This window comes from Tetrahymena thermophila (genome assembly GCF_000189635.1).
Source record: "Tetrahymena thermophila SB210 genomic scaffold scf_8254495, whole genome shotgun sequence".
NCBI classification, from domain to species: domain Eukaryota; phylum Ciliophora; class Oligohymenophorea; order Hymenostomatida; family Tetrahymenidae; genus Tetrahymena; species Tetrahymena thermophila.
Window position 1 is genome coordinate 383,376 of NW_002476270.1, and position 23,923 is coordinate 407,298.

At 22.5% G+C, this 23,923-nt stretch overlaps 7 protein-coding genes across 7 annotated transcripts; 4 read left to right on the forward strand and 3 right to left on the reverse strand. All coding sequences in view use genetic code 6, as the record gives it.

The window, feature by feature from the left end:
• Positions 1-300: 300 nt before the first annotated feature.
• Positions 301-2,887, forward strand: TTHERM_00566850 (zinc finger, C3HC4 type (RING finger) protein; the record flags this gene model as incomplete). Its single annotated transcript, XM_001022086.3, has 9 exons — positions 301-732; positions 882-1,134; positions 1,188-1,351; positions 1,521-1,730; positions 1,785-1,883; positions 2,021-2,081; positions 2,150-2,328; positions 2,394-2,483; positions 2,537-2,887. The coding sequence occupies 9 exons, from the start codon at positions 301-303 to the stop codon at positions 2,885-2,887; spliced, it is 1,839 nt and encodes a 612-aa protein (XP_001022086.3).
• A 576-nt stretch (positions 2,888-3,463) lies between these two features.
• Positions 3,464-6,220, reverse strand: TTHERM_00566860 (hypothetical protein; the record flags this gene model as incomplete). Its single annotated transcript, XM_001022087.2, has 2 exons — positions 3,464-5,694; positions 5,764-6,220. The coding sequence occupies 2 exons, from the start codon at positions 6,218-6,220 to the stop codon at positions 3,464-3,466; spliced, it is 2,688 nt and encodes an 895-aa protein (XP_001022087.2).
• A 963-nt stretch (positions 6,221-7,183) lies between these two features.
• Positions 7,184-9,647, reverse strand: TTHERM_000566869 (hypothetical protein; the record flags this gene model as incomplete). The annotated part of the gene is made up of 2 exons (XM_012799200.1): positions 8,697-9,647; positions 7,184-8,494 (listed from the first exon to the last, which is right to left on the reverse strand). The coding sequence occupies exons 1-2, from the start codon at positions 9,585-9,587 to the stop codon at positions 7,184-7,186; spliced, it is 2,202 nt and encodes a 733-aa protein (XP_012654654.1). The 5' UTR covers positions 9,588-9,647.
• A 2,281-nt stretch (positions 9,648-11,928) lies between these two features.
• Positions 11,929-14,052, forward strand: TTHERM_00566870 (hypothetical protein; the record flags this gene model as incomplete). Its single annotated transcript, XM_001022088.2, has 1 exon — positions 11,929-14,052. One exon carries the CDS (start codon positions 11,929-11,931, stop codon positions 14,050-14,052), a length of 2,124 nt encoding a protein of 707 aa, XP_001022088.2.
• Positions 14,053-15,498: 1,446 nt separating this feature from the next.
• Positions 15,499-17,561, forward strand: TTHERM_000566889 (hypothetical protein; the record flags this gene model as incomplete). The annotated part of the gene is made up of 3 exons (XM_012799201.1): positions 15,499-15,715; positions 15,769-16,057; positions 16,121-17,561. The coding sequence occupies 3 exons, from the start codon at positions 15,499-15,501 to the stop codon at positions 17,559-17,561; spliced, it is 1,947 nt and encodes a 648-aa protein (XP_012654655.1).
• A 1,933-nt stretch (positions 17,562-19,494) lies between these two features.
• TTHERM_00566890 (hypothetical protein) lies at positions 19,495-20,088 on the forward strand (the record flags this gene model as incomplete). The annotated part of the gene is made up of 1 exon (XM_001022090.4): positions 19,495-20,088. The coding sequence occupies exon 1, from the start codon at positions 19,585-19,587 to the stop codon at positions 20,086-20,088; it is 504 nt and encodes a 167-aa protein (XP_001022090.4). The 5' UTR covers positions 19,495-19,584.
• A 1,145-nt stretch (positions 20,089-21,233) lies between these two features.
• Positions 21,234-23,845, reverse strand: TTHERM_00566900 (hypothetical protein; the record flags this gene model as incomplete). Its single annotated transcript, XM_001022091.1, has 2 exons — positions 21,234-22,457; positions 22,514-23,845. The coding sequence occupies 2 exons, from the start codon at positions 23,843-23,845 to the stop codon at positions 21,234-21,236; spliced, it is 2,556 nt and encodes an 851-aa protein (XP_001022091.1).
• Positions 23,846-23,923: the final 78 nt, after the last annotated feature.

Consider the following 23,923-nt stretch of genomic DNA (forward strand, 5'->3'; position numbering starts at 1 on the left):
ATTAAATATCAAGAATTAAACTAGAAGAATTTCAATATGAATATAATACATTCAAAAATGAGTAAAGACTTTAGTAATACTTTAAAGACAAAACCATGAAGAGAAATAAATTATTAATAAAATATAATGCCTTATTATATGAATTGTAAATAAGCAGTATAAATACAAACATAAATTAGAAATAGTAATTCATTAAATTTTTACACGCTGAATAAATTAGAAAAAATAGGTCGAACACTTAAATATTGAATTAAAACATTAGATAAGCAATCAAAAGGAAAGGAATAAATTTAAAAGGAAATGAATCCTGGAGCATTTAATTTAAATGACTATCAATAAGAATAGATGGCACAGTAAAGAAAGAAAAAAATGCTCATATTGTTTATAGCTCTTTCATCTCTTTATGTATTCTCAAGGACTTCAGTTCAAACATCTTAATAAAATTAATTAAGAGGAAACTCAAGAAATAAATAATATAATGAAGAGAATATGGGGTTAATTGATGACTCTACAAAAGCTTTGAAGTAGTTAGAAGATAGTGAATCTACTATAGATGGATATAAAGAGTTATACAGAGCTTTTTATGAAAGATATGAAGACGAGTAAAATGGAATAGAAAATCCTACTCCAGATTTGAAAGGAAATAGTGCTTCAGATTTACTATTTGGTACTCTTTATTCATTAAAGAGAAAGCAATTTGAAGGTGTTTGGAATTCTGAAAACTCGCAAAATGTAGCTCATTTTATATTTTAAAAACATAAGTTTATTACCATTTTCTCTTTGAATGTTTAATATTATCTTAATACTATTAAAGTATTCATTTAAAAAAGAAAATGCATAGAAATGAGTCAAATTAAATTCTTTTTAACAATAAATAAAAGATTCTTGGATTCTTAGATAATAAATAGGGTCATTTCAACAGCTACATTGAAAGTTATAACAAAAGTGAAATAAGATTTTATGTTGCAATAAGAGATGATTAATACATTGATCACAAGTCAATGATCGGACTAATGATTATTAAAAGAGGTACTAACTTCACCATTGTAGACAAATAAGTTAAATTTTCGAATTTAACCCTTATGTATAATTTGTAAAATGATTTGCAATATATCTCAAACAACTATCACAATGGTAAATCTATTTTATTGATATGGTATTTTATATAAAAATTATATTTTGCTTAGCTACCATCCCTGTAAACATGGTTATCCAATTTAATGAATAGACAGATTCCGAAAAATATATCAATAAATACAGTCCTTACTTGTTTATCAAAATCTCGAATGAAAATACAGATGACAAATTTTCATCAATAAACATTTCTGCCGAAGCTGATTTAGAAGATGAAGTAAATAAATTCAATTTAGCTTTAGCAAAAATTGATTCGTTAACTACTTAACATTAATAAATTTTTGTTTTGTGCTTGACTAAAATTCTAAATATATATTTTCATTATTTGAGTTAACTTTTAAATAATTTGGTTTTTTATTAAATAACGCTTCTTAATTTTATAAAAGAGTTCCTAAAAAGGTAGATAGACGATGTATTACGCGATATTCCTAACTATAGTATTATCTATTTAATTCATCTTTGTGATTAAGATGATGAAGAGCTTTTTAGTTCAGGATAACGAAGAATAAAAATTCTCTCTTCTCTCACTCAGCATAGTTTTTATTTGGGACGGATTTTTTTGTTTCCTTCACCTCTTATTTGCAATCAGCCAAGATGTATTTTTCTATTCAAAACAAACAAAAAATATTTAATAAATCCTAAAATAACAGCATTAATTCCATTATTTCATAACTCCTTGCTTCCTTTACATGATTCTTTGGAATATTTTTGAAAGAGGTTTAATTACAATAGTCTGGAGAAATAGACACGTAAGCTAATTTATCATCAAGATCAATATCTTCTTTATATTTTTATTTAACTTATTTTTAAAATTATTTTTTATTAAAAGCTAATTTTAAAAACTTATTTTTGTTTAAAGTCATTTTAATAATAAATAAATAAATAGGCAAATATAGTTGATGAATAAATATTAAATAAAAAGAGAATTTGCTTTTTTGTCTGCTTATGTAATAATATAAAATAATATAGAATAATAGATTGAAAGAATAAATTATTTTTTTATTTAAAATATTAGATTCTGCTTTGATATTCTCTTTCTTCATCATTAAATAGTATAGAGCAAAATCCTGGTTACTTTATCTTGTAAATCTATATTTTGTACCTTAAATTATCAGAAACGTTCGTAGAGGATAATAAGTTAAAGTATGCAAATCATATGTTTTTGGTTTTATGATGATAAGATCTTTAATATTGGTATTTAATTAATTAATTATCTATAAATTTAATAAATTAATTTGTATTAAAATATTAAAAAATAGCTTTATTATCGCGGATGTCCAGAAAATATAGCTAAGCTCTCACCTTAATATTCAACATGTATTGGAATAGTTGTAATTATTATAGCATAGGTAAAATTTATTTAAATAAATGGTTTAGTTATATATCAATAAATATTTATTAGGTATTGTTCCTATATGCTCAAGAGTATTTTGGTCCACGTTTCTTTATCCCTAAAAGATTCTAAACAGATTGTTACGATTACTATTATAAGCTACCTCATTCATAAGTTGATTTAGAAAGTTAAGGATAAGCAGATGAATGTACAATTTGCATTACTGAATTATCTATGCAACCAGTTCTTTAATCAAATTCTAGCTACTTTAAAGATTTAATTATTAAAGCTAAATAAAAATAAAATTATATTATGAAAACACCATGTGACCACAAATACCATATACCATGTCTATTAAAATGGATGGAAGTAAAAATGGAATGCCCAACTTGCAGAGCTCCTTTGCCACCTATGGTATGAAATCAAAAACCGAATCTAATTAATTATATAAATATAAAATGAATAAATCTATGAATTAAAATGGCATTATTTAATGCTTACAAATGACTAATTCTCATAACTTAAAAAGGATTGATTGATAAGAAAAAATACTTAATCAGCACTATCTCTTTCTACTGCTTAAAATTAAAAATATAATTTAATTTTTTAATAAAAAAAACACTAAATTAAATCTGATTATTTTCAAAAATAAATGAGTATTTAAAAAAAAAGATATTAAAGTTAAATATATCTGATAAAATAATTTAAGTGTATTGAAATTAAAAAGCTAATTTTATTTTATATATGTTCTTAATCCAATCAATTTTTAATTTATAATTAATTGAAATCAAATAGCAGTTTTTAATTAGTATAAAAATTCAAAAAACAATTTCTTTTTTATTTTTATTTTAAGACAAAATAAATATTTATGAATTTATATAACAAGTTTAATATATCTAAGATGATGTATCTATCACCTTTAAATTAATCATAATCTTTAAATTAGATATTTAAGTTATTTTGGGATTATATAGTTTTTACATATAAAAACATTGCTCACTGCATATCTATGAACACTTTTTTCTGAGAATCTATTAAATAAACTTCTTTAAAACCACTTTAAATTAAAATTTATTATTTTAACTTATTGAAATATTATTTTCCCTCATCCTTGCTGTCAAAAGGTTTACCAGAATCATTCTCGTCATTATTTTTAAAGCCATATACAGCTGCTATTTTGTCATTATTACTTAGTGTCACTAAAATATCAATGATATTATTAAGTTATATTTAATTTGTTTCTATTTTGGCTGTCTTTTTATATTTAATTTCCAAAAGCGAGATTAAATTCTTTAATTTATTTTGCTTCATCTATTAAAGATTAGCTAATACATTCTATACTCTGAGATCAACAACTTAGTTTAAAGAGTCATTCGATTGTAAAAATTACATTTCATTTAATTTGTAAATAGCTTATGAAAATATAATTGAGTTTACATTATCTATACTTAAAAGTTGAGGTATAAAGCTATTGTAAAAACACTTTTCACTAATCTTCCAAATGTCTTAGTCCTAAAGTTTTAATTGATCATCAGAAAACACAATTTGTGAAAGAAGTATTGCGTTTATACAAATAGAATTTTTTCTGAATATGTCTAAATATTTTTTTAAATGGTCGTACTTATTATCTTCGTTTTTCTTAAGTTGCTTAATCGAAGGAACTTGAAGGGGAGCAAATTAAATTTGTAATTCTTCATGCGACATTTTTATTTTCATCAATTCTTCTTGCTTTTCAGTTGCTTCTTTATAAATTTATTCTTAAATTCTCTCTAAGTCTTCAGTAAAATCAAGCTCTTCTATTGATTTTTCTGGTTTATCTTCTTTCATTAAATCATTAAGATCTACTTATTTCTATATGCTCATAAAAAATTATTTAGCTTCTTGCATTTCAGAGGCTGTTTCAAAATTTTCAAATTCAATTCTGAATGGATACTTTTTTAATTACTTTTAAAGAATTATTTATTCTTTTTCTTTGTCTTACAAGATATTTTTTAATAAAAACCCTATTTTTATGATAACAGGAGTGCTAAGCTTGTGAGTTATTTGGCAGATATATTTTAAGCTTTTATTAAATATTTATTGTACCTCATCCATAGGAATAATATTTTTTATTTTGTTTAGCTTTTCTATTTTTTGAATTAACTCAAACAGCTCTTCTAAATTATAGTATTCAGCCTTCTAAAAATTTTTATTAATATTTTACAAAGGCTAAGCAAGTGCTTGCTATATCACATAAGCTAATTCTTATTCTTAAAATTTGTACTCTTCTTTACCTGATAAATCTCTGATCAAGCATTCTACTAAGAAATTGGTAATATGAAGAACATTCTAAAAATCAAATTAGTCAAACTTTGTTAAATAAGAATTTATATTTACAAATAATTAAAAGTTCTTAATGTAGATTTTTGGGTTTGCAAGTATATAATTTAAGCAATCATTTAATAAAATTGGATGTGATGACTATTTTGGAGAATCTTGCTACTGCTTTATATAATTTTCTATGGATTAACCAAATAACTCTTCGATCTTGCTATTTAAAACTTCTTGTTGATCTAATTTAATATCCATTTTGTATATAAAACCACATATTTTAGCTAAACATTTAAAGTTTGCTTATGTGAATTTATGTTTAAGCATATGATAAAGAATTCTGTTAGAAATATCATTCTTTTACTATTCAGATTCTTTGCTATAATTCTTTGATAGTTGCTTTTAGTAAAATAAAGAATTGTATTAGAAGAGGATAGTAAAATCAAGAGCAGACAAAAATTAAGGTTTTTATAATATTGCTGATATAAGTTTTTAGTGAAAAAGAGGCTCAGTAATTTCTAAGTGCATACTTATATACATCAATTAAAGAAGCTAACTTCTTCTTAAGCTTTTTAAGTGATTACATAGCTTTTTAACTGCCAAAACAATAACTTTTTATGCAGATTTACTTGAATTAATTTCTTTTTTGAGTATATTTAGATAAAGGATGAAGTGATAAATCTAAATTTCACTGAAAAAATTAATATTCTAATCCTTTTCTAATAGCTAGATTATATTGTTAAATAATTAAGATACTATTTCTTTATTTTTATAATCGTCTGCCATCTTTCCAAGCATTTTCAATAAAAGATTCAATGAATCAGGATTCATTTCTTCTAAATTTAGATTAACTTTTTCTAAGATTTACAAGAACATTTTCTTTTCTGAAAGTGAGTATCTCTTTTCTATCTTTGCAGCTAAATTAAAAGAAAAAAAAAATTATAAAAAAAGAAATAAATATTTTTAAATAAATCATGATATTTTACAGTTCTCTTCTTCTTTTAACTTGTTTTACTTCAATACTTCTCTATCGTACTGCTACTAATATTTATAGATTTCAGTAAATTTATATAAAAGCATAGCATAATGTTAGCTTTCTAAGGGATATTTACTCTTTTAATAAATTTTAATTAGTTCGCTATCTGATGAACATTTTAAAATTTAAGATGCCAATTATTTTGATCTAGTTTATTTATATTATTACGAATCCTCCTAATTATACTTGTTTTAATAGTCGAATTGCTCTTTTTGTATTTTATTCTCATGTAATTAGCTTCTTACATTTGCAAAATCCCCTTGCTAACTCTATTAATTAAAACTATTTGTAGTCTCATTTGATTGCTTTTATCTATATTCCTTCAAATCAATAATTGTTTTTCTTGCGAAGAAGCATTTCTGAACTTGAGACAATGAATTTAATTTTGCAACTATTCTTCCAATCATAAAAACCTATTTAAATTTCTAAATATTTTTTACTTGCTGTGATAATTTTAAAGTTATGATTGTTTATTTATTAAGATTTCTTTCTAATATGATGAGAAGTTTATAGAATTTCTAAAGTCCTACCAAAGCTTTTAATTTATCTAAAATTTAATTTTAATAACTTAAAAAATTATCTTCTTTTTCAAATACTTTTGCAAATTATTTTGTTTTATTTATCTTTTTACTTGCAAAATTAGAATGTTCTTTAATTTATATTTATTCACTCGTTAAAAAATTTTTTTGATGATTGAATATATATATGCTACTTTTCCCAATTATCTACTAAAAAAAGTTACAGTGTTTTAGAATTCAAATTTGCTATGACATACAAAATAATTTTATATTTACTTTAAAATTATAAAAGAAATATACTTAGTAAAGATAAATAATGATTTACTTAGTTCTACATTTCTTAAAAATAGATTAAGTAGAGTTTTCTAAGATAAAATTTTCTTTTTAATAAAATTCAAAAATTTATTTTTATTTTAATAATTGTTACTGAATAATCTACTATCATTGTGAGCTCAGACCTTTAATTGTCAATTTCTTTGCAATTTTTTTAAAATTATCTAATTTAATGTTTTTTATTTTATTTTTAACCTTCAAAGAATTTAGACTTAATATAAAAACTCTAAAAATAAAAATAGATAAAATTGATTTAGTTGTTTTAACATTTTTCTTTTATTTTAAATTCAAAAATATTTTTTGTTTTAATTTTTATAATTGTAACTTGAATTATTTACTTTTATAATGAGCTCAGATATTTATTTGTTAATTTATTTACAATTATTTTAAAAATTATCTAATTTTTATGTTTTTTATTTTTTACCCTTCAAAGAATTTAGACTTAATATAAAAACTCTACATTTAATAAAAATCATAAAAATAGACATAATTTTTTTAGCATTTTCTTTTGTTGCAAATTCAAAAATATTATTTATTTTAATTTTTATAATTACTATTTGAATAATCCTCTTTTATTGTCAGCTCAGATCTTGAATCATCAATATCTTTACAATTATTTTAAAAATTATCTAATTGCAATGTTTTTTATTTTAACCCCTTCAAAGAAGTTTATATTTAAAATAAGTTACTGAATTTCTCATCAAACTTGTGATTAGTGTTTTATTTTGTATCTGACTATATAATAGGGTTCGTAAATATAGAATCGTATTGCATATTCGCGATTTGATTTGTGCTTTTACGTGAATTTATCAAGTTACTGTAATTTTATATGCTACCATCCTCGTCTTACGAGTAAGTTAAATTATTGTTGTCAATATCACTCTTTTAAAGTGTATGAATATTGTTTAGTATCCTCTATGTCTATAAATGAGATTTAGCATCTGATATAGTGTAAAAACTTGGTACTATCATACTTTAAACGCTTTATATGAGTTAATTGTTTTTTAACAACTAACTTGCACTTGAATTAATATTGTTATTGTTTCCATTCTGGTTCTTGTTAGTCGATTTTAAAGGAGTTTGTAAGCCATTCTATAGATTTTATGATTAAAGAAGCAAACCTTCATCTGCTAATGTAGGTGAATTTTTTATTAAAATAGATTCCTCATACTTATTCCCACAACTATTTGATAATTAATCTGATAGATGTAAAGAAGTAGATACATCCTAAAATAATCTCCTAATGATGCATAGATCTTTTGAATATCTTTATTCGATTTCCTATTTCTTTTGAGAAGAAAAACTTTTCCTCTTCTAGACTTCTTAAATTATACTCTCTTCGTTGACTATAAACTCCTTTTAAGTTGACTCACTCTTCTTATCAAATTCATCGTCATCGTCAATATTAGAGACTTAAAACTAATATGAACCATCTACTTCTCGTTTCAATGTCCTAGGTGAAAATAAAGCTGCTTAACTAAAAAAGTCATTTCTTTTAGGGGAAGTAGAATCCTTCTTCTTTTATTGTTTAATTTGAGAATCTTAAATTTAAATATTATTTTTTATAATTTAGCTCAAAATATTTGATTATTATTTTTGTTCGAAAGACTATTTTTTCATCGAAGATCCCTCTTACACGCTTCCAACCATAGAACTTTGCTCAGGTGTAGAAGAGATAAAAGATATTTTTTAATTTTACTTAAGTAATAATTCAATTCTCTCCATAATTTAGATTTATTATTGAGTCCAACACTTATTATATTTCTTTGAGTTAGAGTTTAAATTTAAATTCTATTAAACCTCGTCTGCCTTCTTTATTGAACTTTTGATCTAATTATTATTTAAATGATAAAAATTTAGTTTAATATTTTACAGGAGATTCAAAATAAAATTTCATTTTAACTAAAAGGTGCCTGAATATATGACTGTATTCAGTATTTATTAAACAAACAATTAAAAATTTCTAAAGAATTAATTAATATTATTTTATTTATTTGTATGGCAAGTAAATTATGAATGATAAATTAAGTACTTTAGAACATATTTACTGAAAATTTGGTGAATTTTGTGAGACATTATTTTAATTGTTACTATTCTAGTTGAAGTGATAAAGCTAATTATTAGAATTCAGCTAATTTGATGTTTGATCTAAATTCCTTGAGCAAGATGTAGGAAGAGAATCAAATCTATTTGTGTATTAAAATTAACTTTCATTTAAATTTCCCTTGGTATTAAGAGAATTGCTATACTAGTTTGAGTTAATAAAATTGCTAATTTCATTAATATCTGATACAACTTATTGGAGTATTTGAATATTTTTGGTATTTTACTCTTGCTAAAAAGACTAAAAGGCTGTAAGTGCATCATGCAAAGTAGTCAAGTAGAATTTCCATACACTTTTGCCTTTTTCATAGAACTCTTTCATGTTTTCAGCATCTTTTTTCAGCTCATTATATTTTAATATCCATTTAATACGTTTTTACTCTAATTCATTAATCAAATGGGTCTCTCTTTTTTAATATTTCATGCTTATTTAAACAATTTATTCTTCTAAATCTTTAATTTTAAATGATAATTATCTCCAATTTATCAAACGACTATCATTTTAACTATTTATAGAGTTACCTTTTTATGATTTTATTTAGCAATTACATTAAGGAGATAATTATCCATATCTATACTCCTTTTCTGTGGTTGCAGCTATGGAGCTAAAATTTTATTACAATAAATTTAAATCGCAATCATATTCTTTTGAAGTATCATTATCTGAACTCTTCTTAGTTATATAAGGTTCTATGGTCTACGTCCAACCTTCCTTGTACTCTTTAATAGTTTACTGAGTGATTGGTTAGGGAATATTTTTAATAGTAGTTATAGATTATATTTTAGGTTTTTGTTTAGATTTATTTAAGACAGATCTCATTTTGCTTTATTTAAAATCTTGAAAGCAAAATTGGATATTGTTTATACTAAAATCTACTGAGAGATTAAATTTAATGATTACACAAGATTTGTTCTATCAAACAGTTTGATCTTTAAATTTTTCATTCATTCAATATCACTTACTTAAATAAAAAATTTGATTTAAATAAATTAATCAGCCAATAAAATTTATGTTCATTTATACATATTGTGATAAAAAAATTATAAACTTACTCATTAAATTTTTTTGTTCGAAAATAATTTAAATAAAGAAATAATAGTGTTATCTAATATTTTATAACTTAAATTATTTCACTTAACTCATACTCTAAAAAGATATTAAAATTTAGTCAATTATGTGGCTCTTATGAAATATTTGTTAAAATAATTTAAAAAAATTAGTTAACTATTTTAGACATTTAGATTTATTTTATCATTAATTTTTATTTAAAATGGTATATAATGCTTATATAGTATAAATTTTTATGAATAGCATTTCTAATTTGACTGGAATAAATCTCTAAATTCAATCATAAAAAATGTTAAAAAAAACATAAAACCATAACACTAAAATTATTATTTAGCATTTTATTAAATTACTGAATATTGACTTTTAATTAAAATAAAATATAATTTTAAGTTTAATGCAATCTTATATGACTAATGAAATATTTAGTAACCTATTTAATATAATTAAAACATAGAGACGACATTTTATAAAATGATTCAGAAAATTTAAACTATATTAAAGAAATATTACTTTAAAGAACAAATAAAAACTGTTAAATTTATTAAAAATAAAATTATATTGTCAAATTAATCAATAAAAATTCTTTAAAAAAATTTAAAAATGATAATAAATAATTAAAAACTAGTATGGCCTTTACATATTATTTAATTAACTTTTTAATTTGATAATTTAAGAAAAAAAATATCTCTCTTTCTAAAGATAAAATAGTATATCATATTCTTTTACAAAAACATTTAAATAAAATATTTAAAATTATTAAAAAAATAGTTTTAACAAACTTTAAATATGTGTTATTTTATTAAATTTAATAATTTAAGAATATTTAAAAAATAATTTAATAATAATTTTACTGAAAATATAGACAAAAAATAGAAATTAATAAATTTTTTTAAAACAAAATTATTTTTGTAGGATTTTAAATAAATGTGAAAAAATAAATTTTATAATTATGAAAATTTTTCATAGTTTTAGCTAATATTTTTTAATTTACAAAATATATTTAGCAAATTTTTGTCTTTTATGTGTTATTTTATAAGACTTAATAATTTAAGTATATTTAACACATAATTAAAGCTTCAAATAAACTCAAAAATTTGCTCGCATAATAAAAATCAATTAATTTTCTTTTTAAAACAAACGATAAAAAATTTATGGAAAAAAATAAGTTTTTAATTAAAAAAATTTAGATAGTTTTTAATCATATTTTTTTAATGTTTTAATAAAATCATCTTATTTTTTAAACAAGTAAATATCTAAAAAGTTTAAAAATTGTTTATTTATACTTTATTCTTTTTGAAACTTCTTTATATTCATTTTATGAATATATACAAACTATGATATTCAAAATTAAGAAAATTTGCATTAAAGTATTCAGGAATATTTTAAAAGCAATAGTTAAACCAAAATAATATTCTTCATAGTTTACTGTTTTATAATAAAAATATACTTTATTGAAATCATTTTATTAATAATTTTCAAAAAAATGTAAGAAATGTTATGTTTTAAAATATAATTTTTTATGAAGAATATATAAATATAATTTTGAAACGTATATATTTTTTAAATATGTGTTAGAAACAACTTTTAAATAATAGGTAGTCCGTCATATTTTAATAAAATTGGGAAAGCGCATATAAATTTGAATTTCTTTTAATTTTTGCATTTAATTAAAAATAAAAACTTTGTTTTACTCAACAAAACATTTTTAATATTAAAAATTGATCTATAAATAGAAATATGAGTTTTGTTAAATTTTAATGACAAAAAAAAAATTTAGTATATTAATTGTTAGTTATTAATTAATTAATTAACTCATTCATTTATTCATTCATTAGCAAGGTTGATAAGATATAGGAAAACAATAAAAATAAATATAAATATTAGGCAGAAATAATATAAGGACTTTAATATTAAATTTATTTGAATATATAAAAATTCATTTGAATAGCGCATCTAAGATAAAATATTTATAAAAAAAAAAAATAATATTTATTGTACATATATTTAAAGAATTTTCTAAATTTTAAGCACAATTCGTGGTATATTGTTAAAAAATACATACATAGTAACTATCAGTTAAGAATTGTCGATAATGGATTATATACATTATTAAGAAATGCGTTAATTAGAAGAGGTGAGTGCTTATAAAATGAAAGGTATGCTATGCTAGAGTGATTTAGGCCTTTTTAGAGCAGGAATAAATAAAGAAGAGGCTTGTTTTAGCTAAGAAGGGGCTTAAAATCAGTTGTTGAATGAATAGAGCAGCTTGGAAAATAAAAGACTAAAAAAATTTATTTATTAATAACAGTAAAATCGAGAAATGTTAGCAAAGTAGGAAGAATATTTGTCTGCAAATCAATTATAATCCAATATAAGTTAACCCAACGCAATCAACAGTGGTAAATTTTAAGGGATATAGTATTAAAATATAGAGGGAGAATTATGCGAAAAAGAAGTCTTAAGTAAAATATTTTGTGGTACAAGTACAGATAATTAACACTATTAATAGAATAGTAACTTGGATTACGATAGATATGATCAATAATAAAAAAATTGTTTTTACACTAATAATGAAAATGAAATAGTTAATGGTTAAAAAGAAATAAAATCAGGTTATGAAAATTAAGAAATAAAATAATTTTAAAAAATAACTTCAATTGATGTAAAAACAAATCTTACTGATTTGAAGAAAAATATATAGAAAACTTAAGGTTATTTTTATAGTCTTAACTCACAAATATAGCCTTCCTTAAAACCTTCTTTTTTTTAAGGAGCACCTGCAAATCAATAAATCTAAAAATAATATTTACCTAAATAAGTTAAGGAATCATATATTCAGAATTTTGATGTTTCTCCAAGGGCGAATTTAAATAATTAATTAAAAGAAAAAGTTTTTGAAAATATTAATAAGCCTACTGAATTTGAAACTAAACTTGAGAAAGAAGTAATGATGGGAAAGATTAATAATCATATTTACTGTTCGCCAGATAATAACGAAAATTTTTATTACATGAGCGATCAAAGTCAGACATGCAACTTGCCAGAAAATCTTGAAGGAGAGAGCTATTAAAACTATCAGTTTTAGTAGCCAAATACTGTTTTATCTTCCTATAGGGTTGATGGGGGAATAGATCATTTGGCCTACAATTTTTCAAAAAGATAAGAAAATTATTAAGTGGTTAATGAAATATATCAAAAGGATGAATATCTAATTTATGGTTCTGATAAATTACAACCATATAATTAGACACAAATATGTGAAGATTTAGAAAATCTTGTAAATCCATATGAAAACGATCCAAACATCTTTGAAAATTAATATGGATAGCAGCAACTCTACTAATTGGATAGAGAAGAACAACTTTTCATAGACTAGTTAGCTTAAATCAGCCATCATAGCATGGAAAATTAAGGAGATTTGTATTTTTAGTAGTTTTCGACATAACAAAATTATAATTATCCTCAAAGTTATTAATAGTAAAAAATTAATTAAAATTCTTAAATTGAGGATTAAGTGTACTAAGAATAGTATCAGCCTTAGCAAATTTAGTCAATTAATAATTCTTGCGACGGTTCATATTTTTTAAAGCAGTAATTAGCTTTAAATCATAATATAGCCAAAAATGAATCCAGCTCGAAAATCGAAAACACAGAAACATAAGATAATGCAAATTTAGAAAGTTGCAGCAGTCTTGAAAATAGCAGGAACTCAAAAAGCAGCAGTGTGACAAACTAGCATGATTTAGAATACCTAACTTACAACTAAAACAACAGCAAGAATAGCATTGATTAAAATTAAGATACTAAATCATAATCACAATAGAGTGAAGATATTGTAGATTAAGTTATTCATTTAAATAAAAAAAATATAGTTCGCAACATAATTAGAGCCTTTAAGAAGTACTTCCTAAATAAGAAAGCTAAACCATAGGCAGCTTTGTAGTTTTTCCCTGAACAATCTTTAGAAGCTTCTAGAAACTAATTTAAATAATATTTTGCTAACAAAAAATTTAATAACTCTATTCTCAAGTAACTTATTGTTCACCCTAAATATGGTGAGATATTCAACTTTTTCCTCCTCAACAAATCAAACGAATATCTCGATCACTCCAACATAAAGACAAAAAAGTCTCATGAACTCTTTATTAACTACTTAGTTTTGTGTTATAATGACCCTTAAAAACTAACTTACCTTGAGACTTACTCCAAATTATGACTTTCCTTCCCTCAAAAAAGCTCTAGAAGGGAGAAACTAAAAGAAAAAATCCTCCATTTTAAGTTGGATTTCTTCCTTCTAGAGTTTAAGCAGCTCAGCTTGACGGGTTGCTTTGTGTGCTATAAAAGAAAATTTAAAAAAAAGGATATTCATAATTAAAGTCAAGCAAGTAATAGAGTCTTAAACTCAACTGTGTCTAATATAAATGAACTTCATCACATCAAGAGTAAAAAACTACCTTTTTAATTTAAATTATTAAATAATTTCTATATAAAAAATAGCAGTAAGAGTTCTTAATAACGCAGGCAAAAAGCGCAAATTCTATGTATTTGTAGAAAAAAATTAATAAATAGCATTTAATTTAAAATCACTTTTTAGCATCTCCTCAAAACAAATTTATTTAGCATTTCAAAAATTAATTGTAAAACAGAATAGAGATATTACAAAAAATTAAAATAAATTAATACAAGTTCCATCATTCTTAAGCTAGTTTTAATTTATAAAAGAGATTAACTATAGCTAATAGCCTCTTTTGTAAATTTATACTTATATCATTGTAATTTCTTAATAATTTTATTTTTTTTTGTTGTAAATTCTTAAACAGCTTAATTAATTAAAAAAAACTTCAAACTATCATTAATTCCTTCATTCCTTTTTGATTTAATTTTTTTTTCTATGATTATTGAGTTTACTTTAAAATAATATTTTCAATAATGAAGAAAAAAAATATTAATTACTAAAAATGCCTAAGTTTGTTTGAATTTGAAAAAAAAATAATAAAAATCTTTCTATAAATTAATTTATTATTTTAATATTTGTATGAATTGAATTAATTTCCGTCTATTTTGCTATTCTTTTTTTTGGGATTTTTTATTGTAAAAGAAATAATAAATCTAAATGGATATTGCTTTGTTTACCTCTAATACATTTTTAAAAATATTTTCACATTTTTAGCACTCTATTTAGTAGCCTAAAAAGTTAGAAAAGTATATTATAGAATGATGTGTATAGTAATCAGTAAGGAGAATTATACAAACTATGCAATTTCACTTAAATAAATCCTAACAATTCGCAATAATATTCATATTGTATGCTACCTATTTTTTTTAATAATTAACAACAAAATTTTAGAAGACCTAATAAATAAATTTGCTTTTATTTAAAATTAAAGAAAAAATTTTTTAATATCAAAATTAATACATTTTGAACAATATAGTTAGACTATTTAAATATAATAGTTTGCAACATCTTGTTAACAAATTAAAAAGCTATAAAAATAGTTTATTCAACTTATTCTGAGTATTTTTGAAATAAAACCTATAGTAAGTAAATGTAATTTTAGTTTTTTTCAGTTAATTTAACTTTCTTACTCATTTTATTCATAGAATTTTCAATTTTTTTGGCTGGAAATCTAACTCTCTTTTATCTAACAAGAGATCCGATACTATGAACAGATAATTATACGCTAATAATATGAATACAAATAATTAATACTCCAGCAGCGCTACAACAAACAACTAAAACTAGTTTCCCTCATCGAATAATTCTCTTTCGAATTAAAGTGCTCATTAGGGTATGAAGGAGCTAAGCTAATAAAATAATGTGATTCTTTATGGAATTCATAAAAAGTTGGTGAATGATACCAAATAAATGCACTAAGATTGTAATTTTACCAATTTATTAAATTGAAACTAAATTTAATTTTTTTTATACAAGAATGTCAGCATTAATATTAAAATACATAACAATCATTTTAACGTCACACCCAAAATGATATACCGTAATTGGGGAATTTTCATCCAACTTTCTAAAACTCCTATTCTAGTGACCAAACAAACCCCTTTATTGGAGGGTCTCTTAATAATATCCATGATAATGTCTAAGATGATCATATCGGATCATATTGTGATAGGAACACCAGCACTTAAAATTTATAGTATATAAACAGATTGTATAACTTTGATCGAGCAGAATAACAGACACCATAATATACCTTATTTAGTGAGTAATATCAAAATAAATTTTAATAGGATAATACCTAACAAAATATCGTTTATTCAAATATTAGCTCTGAAAATTAATATTTTTTGGAAACTCCACTCTACTCTTATTAAAGGTTAAATACTTAAACCGATCAGAGTTATGATGTCCCTGATGGTCATTTTAAACATTAAGGATTCAACATTAATTATGAATAGAACAAACAAATTTAAAATTTTTACTCTTCATAAACACAGCAAAACAGCGCATATCCTGACTAAGTTCAAGAAAAAAGTGAGCAACAATACTCTGAAACTACAGATTATTTTTCAAGAGATAATATTTTTGAAAATTCTTGTATGTGTGACTAATCAAATTTAAATTAGATTAGAAAAGGGGAATATAAATAGTTAACTCATCCTTATAATATTAGCGAACCTACTTTTTAAAGCAGTAATTATAATCATAACAGAGAAGAGTCTAACTTTTTGGCTTCAAATGAAAACAATGACATATTTTAAAATAAAATTGAAGATTTGCAATTAGAAAATTAAAGTTATTTTAACAATACTAACTATATAAAAGATAAATATGATTTTCACGAAAACAGAGCATCTAACTCTCCATTTTAGAATGGGAATTACAACGATGAATCATGTTCTAAGAGTGAATAATCAGATGAATAATTTTTAATGAATCATGTTTTTGCTGAAAATTCTTAATCAAATATAATGGATGAAAATGCCTGTTAAAAATAAATGCAAATAAATCAAAAAGATAATCACTAATTTTAAATAAAACAAGAAATAATGGGTAAAAATGGTACTTAAGAGTATTAAAAACCATTAAAATTTGCTAAATAAGATGTATAATAAATGGAAAATTATGGAGATTTAGCAAAAAAATGGGACGCCTAAATAAACTCTAGCTAAATTAAATTTACAGAAGAAGACTAACGTTTAAAAAAATAAATAAACAGTGATACAAAATAATCTTTTTTAACTTAATAAACCAATCAAATTTATTAAAGCGCAAAAGAAGAATAAATCTAAAAATCAGAAACCGCTTTGAATTAAGAAAATTAAAAATCGTCATTATTAATTAAGGAAAGTGATTGTTGCTAAAAATAGTAAGAAGAAAACTTTGATATTATTCATTTGGACAAAAAGAATATTGTTAGGAATTTAATTCGAGCTTTTATCAGGTTTCTTTTCAGTAAATCTTCTTTTCCGCACATTCATAAGACATATTTTTCAAATATCACAGAAAATGAATCAAAATAACAGCTAAAAAAATATTTTACAAAAAAAAAGTTTAACAATTATGTTATTAAGCAAATAGTTCAGCACTAATTGTATGGGAATATTTTTAAATTTTTCCTTGAAAAAGAGGCAATGAATTACTTATAGCATTCGAATGTCAAATGCAAATAAAATCATGAAAGATTTATTTAGTTTTTAGTAAAATGCTATGATGATTATAACCTTTTAGAAAATTTAGAATGTTATGTTAAAAATAAAAAAGTGTGAAATTACAAAGATATTTTAAAAAAATAAATAAAAATTAGTTAAATAATTTATATAAAAATTTGTTTAAAAATTTTCTTTAAAAATAAATATTAATATAATAATATGATAGAAGATAGTTTAAATCAATCATTAACAAAGTTTTTTTTATTTGTTGTTTTGTTGGAAAACCAAAATTTTAGAGTGAAACTATTCAGTTTTGAAAAGATAGTTTTAATTAAATCATTAATAATCCTGATCTTTAGTCTAATAAATTAAACAAAAATTATTATAAAATATTTTTTAAATTAAATCTTTTATATTAAGCAATAATCACATATTTAATAATGTAGTTTGAAAAACATATTTTTGGGAATTTTAAAATTGTATGCTTACAAAAAAAATCTTTTGATATTACTAAATGAATTATTAGATAATTCTGTTTGCTTTGACTTTCGAATTGAAAATCATAATATTTTTTTCAAATCGTTATGGTTATTTTTTTTTCTTTAATTTAATCAAAATATTTGACTATCCCTAAATTTAATGTTTATTAGTTTTGACAATTTGAAATAAGTAATATTTATGAACTTTTTTAGTTATTTATATTTATTTACTAATCAAATTGCAATTCTAAAATCTTCTAAAAGAAGCATTTCTTAAAATCAAAATTATACTCTTAGCTGAGTAATCTTTTAAATCTCCATTTTAAATACAAAAATATAGAATCGATTTAACCTAAAACTCTGAGCTTTTTTGCTCAAATAAACATAAAAGCTATGGATATTACAAAAGATATTTTTCTTTAAAACATTTATTCAATTATTGAAGAAGTCAAAAAAGTTTTTTAAATAGAAAAAGGAAATAAATGAAATTCTTCTCCTCTCAAAAACATAAATTTCTTCTAACAATTTTATGGTTTTTTTTGATATTTTTTTATAGTTATGAAATTTAATTTTAAAGAATCAAAAAAATATTTTTAAAGCAAAACTTAAAAAATTTATAATTCTCCATATTAAATGTGTGATTAAAAATTAATTTCTTTTCTAAATATGTTTGAAAGTCAACAAAACTGAAGGATTTCATGTAAATTGATCAAACTCCATTTTTGTTTTTACCTTTAATAATATCTATATTTAGAACATTTTTTATAAAAACTTTAGAAAAGTTAAAATAATAAACCAATAAATAATTAATTGCCTTATCTTAATTATTGAATTAGTTTTTTTGTAATTAGGATATAACTAAGATAGTCTTTTTTTTCTTTGATGCTAATTTGAAAAAAAGAAAAACAATTGAATTATATTATTTACTTACTTACAAATTTAGGCTATAAATAGAATAAAAAACATATTTGGTAAAAGAGTATGAAAGCTCTAATAATTCCGTATATATTTTATTTAGCCTCTAAATTTATGAATGAGTTAAGGTATAAAATAATATTTACTTAAAAAATTTTCTAATATCTAAGTTTAGTAAAGTAATTATGATAATTCACAAATATTACATATTAAATACCACATTTAAATTAATTTATCACAATGTTTATTTGCTCTTCTAATAAATTTAGGAGTTTTAGAGATAATTCTTTAATTAACTAATTTTAATCTTAGCTGAGTTGATCAATATAAAATTAAAAATAAAACAAAATATTAAATATTTTAGAATTATAATATCATTTTACTTTTTATTTTTTTAATATCACCTACCAAGCAAATAATAACAAATTTGCTTCAAATGAGAGTGAAGTTAAAAGCTCTTATTTTATGCAGAAATTGTGGAGTTTTAGCACATTTATTTAATTTATTTCTTTAGTTGTTGAAATAGAGATAAATTATCTCAAATTGATAAAAATAGTATCTGAATTTCTGATAAATACCTTCAGATTGTGATTAATTTAAAAATAGTACAAACGAACCACTCTCAATTCTAAATTATAATAAAATATTAATAAATAAATTTTTAGAATTTACAACTCAAATTACATATAATAATCATAAATACATAAATAAAAATAATCCTTCAAACTCTCACTTATTAAATATAAATGTAAATGGATTAGTTACTTACCTATTTTGCTGGAAACATTTAAATTGTCTGCAATTAACATGAATAATCAACCGAAATAAGTAGCTGCTAAGACTCTCAAGACATTATGGATGAGGCTCAAATTGTCAGCTTAAATAAAAAAAATGTAATCAGAAATCTTATCAGAGCTTTCTTATAATATTTGTTTGGAAAGAACTAAAAAGTGAGTATTTTATAACAGTACTTTCCTAACAGCAGCGACTATGACACAAAGTGCTAAATAAAAAGATACTTTGCTAAGAAGAAATACAATCACCTAGTCTTGAAATAGCTCTATAAACATTAGATTTATGGACAAATGTTTAAATAATTCCTATTGACTGAAGCTCATAACTATCTTCAACGTTCATAAATTAAAGAAAAAGAAAACCACGTGATATTTATAAATTATATGATTAAATGCTATGAAGATGAAAGACTTCTTGAAAAGCTAGAAACTTATTCTAAAGCCAAGAAAATATGACTATCTTCACAGTTAAAAAAATAGATAAATTAAAATCTAGAGAATAAAATTAACTAAAACTAAAATTTTCAATCTAGAATTTTTTAAATTAACATAACAATAACTTCTTAAACTCTATAAAAAAATTGCCTTGGTTGTTCTACTTCTGACTAAGAAGTAGCACTTAACATTAAATTAGATATATATATGGCCTAGTTTTAAATTAAATTCTATATTATTTAATTTATAGTTTATAAAATTTAATTATGTTTTGTCTAAAATAAATTCATTTATTTATATTTAGTAATTTTAATAAACAAAATTATTTGCAAGCTATTTATAAAGTAAATCATTAATGTACTGCAAAAACAATATTCGCTACTTTTCTAAAATGCTTCTATTTCATCTCTCATATTTGATTAAAAAGAGGAAAGAAAAAAATGAAATTAATAATCAAATAAAATAACAAAATTATTAAATTATTTTCATTCAAACATAAAAAGTGGAGTTTTTTAAATAAATGACTCAAATAAAAATTTTTAATTCGCTTCAATCTTTTATTTTTAATTTAAATTTGACGTACTAATAATTAAAGAAACCTTACTAACGATTATTTGCATTTAATTTTTTGCTATCTGGTATTCTATATTAATACACTTTTCTAATTCAACGGATGATTTTTATTGATACAAAATTTATTTGATTAATTAATTAATTAATTAATTATCTAGCTAACTAACTACCTCCTACCTAGGTATTGCTTGGCTTAATCCTAAAAATAGAAACAAATAATAATTACCAAATTTAGTAACCATTACCTAATCACTTTTTTAAATTATTTTTTTCATAAATAAGCTAACAAATATGTAATTCTATATAAAGGTAGATAGATAAATAAATAAATATAAACAAACTAATAATATTTTGTAAAATAAAATATTTTAAGAATCTAAAAATTTAATCTTTTCTAAATTTAATAAGCTGACAAAGGCTTACAAATTTTTTTTAAATCTAATCCATTTTTATGGAAAAAAGATTAAATTTCTGAGGAAAAAAAGTATTAACATAAAGAGCAAACAAAATCTGTGTAAGATTGAAGTATTATATATGAATTTTGTATTCTTGAATGGTTTTCTCGAATATAAATTTATGAATTTTCAATTTACTCATAGAAGGTCTACCTTTTATGCCCTGCGTTTGTAATCCTCTATCAAGTTTTTTAATTGGACTTCATTTATTACGATTTCATCATGATAAGGATCCCAATAAAATTCCTCATTTTCTTGATTTTCTAAGAATATTACTTTATTATTCTATTATTGCTAATTTATTAATTGCTCTTCATAAGAACATTAATGAGCAGATTTGGGTGGTCCAAATATAAATCCATCAATGCTATTTGTATTAGAGTTTTTTTCTGAAGAGTCTTATTAGTATTTTCTATTTGTATATCTTTTAATTGAATTCAAGGAGGAAGGAGCTTAAGGGGGGTATGATGAATCTTTTGATCCAGATTGCTATCTTTTTTGGTTCTATCTTGGAGTTTCTGAATTTCTCGAATTGGGAAATTATTGATTTGTATTATTGACATTTTGGAGATTTTTGTTCTTTTCTAATATATTATTAAGTATATTTACATTTTCTTTTTACTATTATAGCTATTATAGATTGTTGTTGTTAATTTGCTATGCCTATTATTATGATTATTGTTGTGAAGAGGTTTATGATGTTTTGGCTCTTGAACTTTCTTCCATATATTCTTCTTTTATTTAAGATATTTGTTAATGGCAAGCTAACTAATTATTTGCCAAATGTTGATTTTGATTCAAAACTGGTTAAGGATGTATTTTTGACTGTGAAACATTCACATTAATTTATTGTAAATTAGTTTGTATGTTAGGATAGCTTGAATTAGATGCAGATGCTTTAAATTAGGCAAAGCAGCTGTTATCTGAAAAAGATGTATTTAAGTAAGAAGGTTTTTGTTAGCTTATCTCAAAACTTAACGACTCATATTTATTTTACTTTTCCATTTCGTTTTTCAAAAGTAAATTCTTTAATATTTATTCTAAATATTCTTTTTCGTTCATCAATTCAGAAACTTTTTCAGATAAAGTTTATATCAATTTTTCTTAGTATTTTGCCACTTGGAATGCATTCTGTTAAGTAATAGGCTCGTTTCTTAGTTAAACCTAATAAGTTGATAATCCATTACTTTAATTACTAAAACTAACGTGATTATTATTTGAGGCATTTCCACCTCCTCCTGAACTGCTGACTAAACTATTACTGCTTATACATTCACCATTTGCTATCTTTTTAAAGTTAACTTGATATTTTTATTTTTCCTCGATCAATTCTTACTCCAATTTTTTAATATATTTATTCTCCTATATTAAAAAATATAATAATATTAGATTAGAAGATGTAAAAAAACAAATTTTACCATTGTCCTTATATTCCTATAACGATTAACCTCTTCATCGAGTTGCTTATTTGTGCTTTTAAGCATAATATTTTCTTATTCAAGCCTCTTTATTTCCTATCTTAAAATAGCATCTCTTAGATGGTATTTAGTCTTTAACTCCCTTACTTTCTAGTTATTGTCTTCTTCAGAATTTTAGTAGTTGTTATTGCTATCAAGCAAGCCAAAATTGCTTCCCCTTTTAGAAATTGTTGGAGCATCAATATTTTGTGATGCTTATTTCATCTGTAGAGAAAAAGATTCTCTTTTTCTAATCCCTTCATAAGAATTTTAGTGCTGCTAATTTTAAAATTATTAAAATTATTTTGCCGAATACTTTTTATCTTGTTCAATTATCTTAATTAGCTGGTTTACTATTTCACTTTAAGGGCTAGCTGCAATCTTACTATTAGATGCTAGAATACTACCATTTTAAAGCAACTTATTAACTCCTGAAGCAACAGGGCTATTTGTATTTACAAAACTTGAAGAATTGTTAAAAGCTTAATTCTGCTTTAAAATTTCTTTTTAATTTTTAGCAGCAGTGCTCTGCAAGCTGCTAGAAGTTAAATTTAAGTTGCCGTTTTTGTTTTATGTACCTCCATTTTAACTAGAATTTAGGCTTTTATTTATTTAGACATTTGAGTTATTACCTACATTAATATTCTACTGTAAGGCACTTATGCATGTTTAGTTATTGTAACTATTTGAATCGTTAAGGATATAAGTATCCTTACTTCCATTTACTTAGTTATCATGTTGCTTTGATATTAAAAATGTCTTTGAATTGTCAATTGAAGGACTTTTATTTTAATATGAAACATCATTTTATGCTAAAGATGAATTTTTATCTAAGTTGCTTTTATTAACATAGTTCTAATAATAAGATAAATTTTAATTTTTTAAAGTAATACCATCATTCGTTAAGTTAAAATTGTATTCTATCTTTTTTTTATTTCCTTTTACAGAGCTATTTTTTGTAGATAAGAATTCATTTCTTCTAAACACATTTTCTTTATTATTATTTGATGATTAACTATTTGGAGTAGTACTTATTCTCAACTTTGTATTTCCAGAATCACCAGCCCATGAATTCGCTGATCTGGCTTTACAGTAAGAGTTATTTGTATTAATCTACAAATTGTTTTTATTACTCATCTAATTTGCATGAACTGAAGATTTTGGCTAAGTGCTTTGGCTTACACACTATCTCCATCCCTTGATAAAATTTTAAGGAATTTACTGTTAATATCGCTTGTTCTATTCTAAAATTCGATCTATTTTGTCTTTTAAATTTTTTGGATTGTAACTCATTTTTATATATCAAATTATTATTAAACTAACAAAATTTTTTACAAAAAATTAATCAAGGCTAATGTTTTTTTGTTTGTT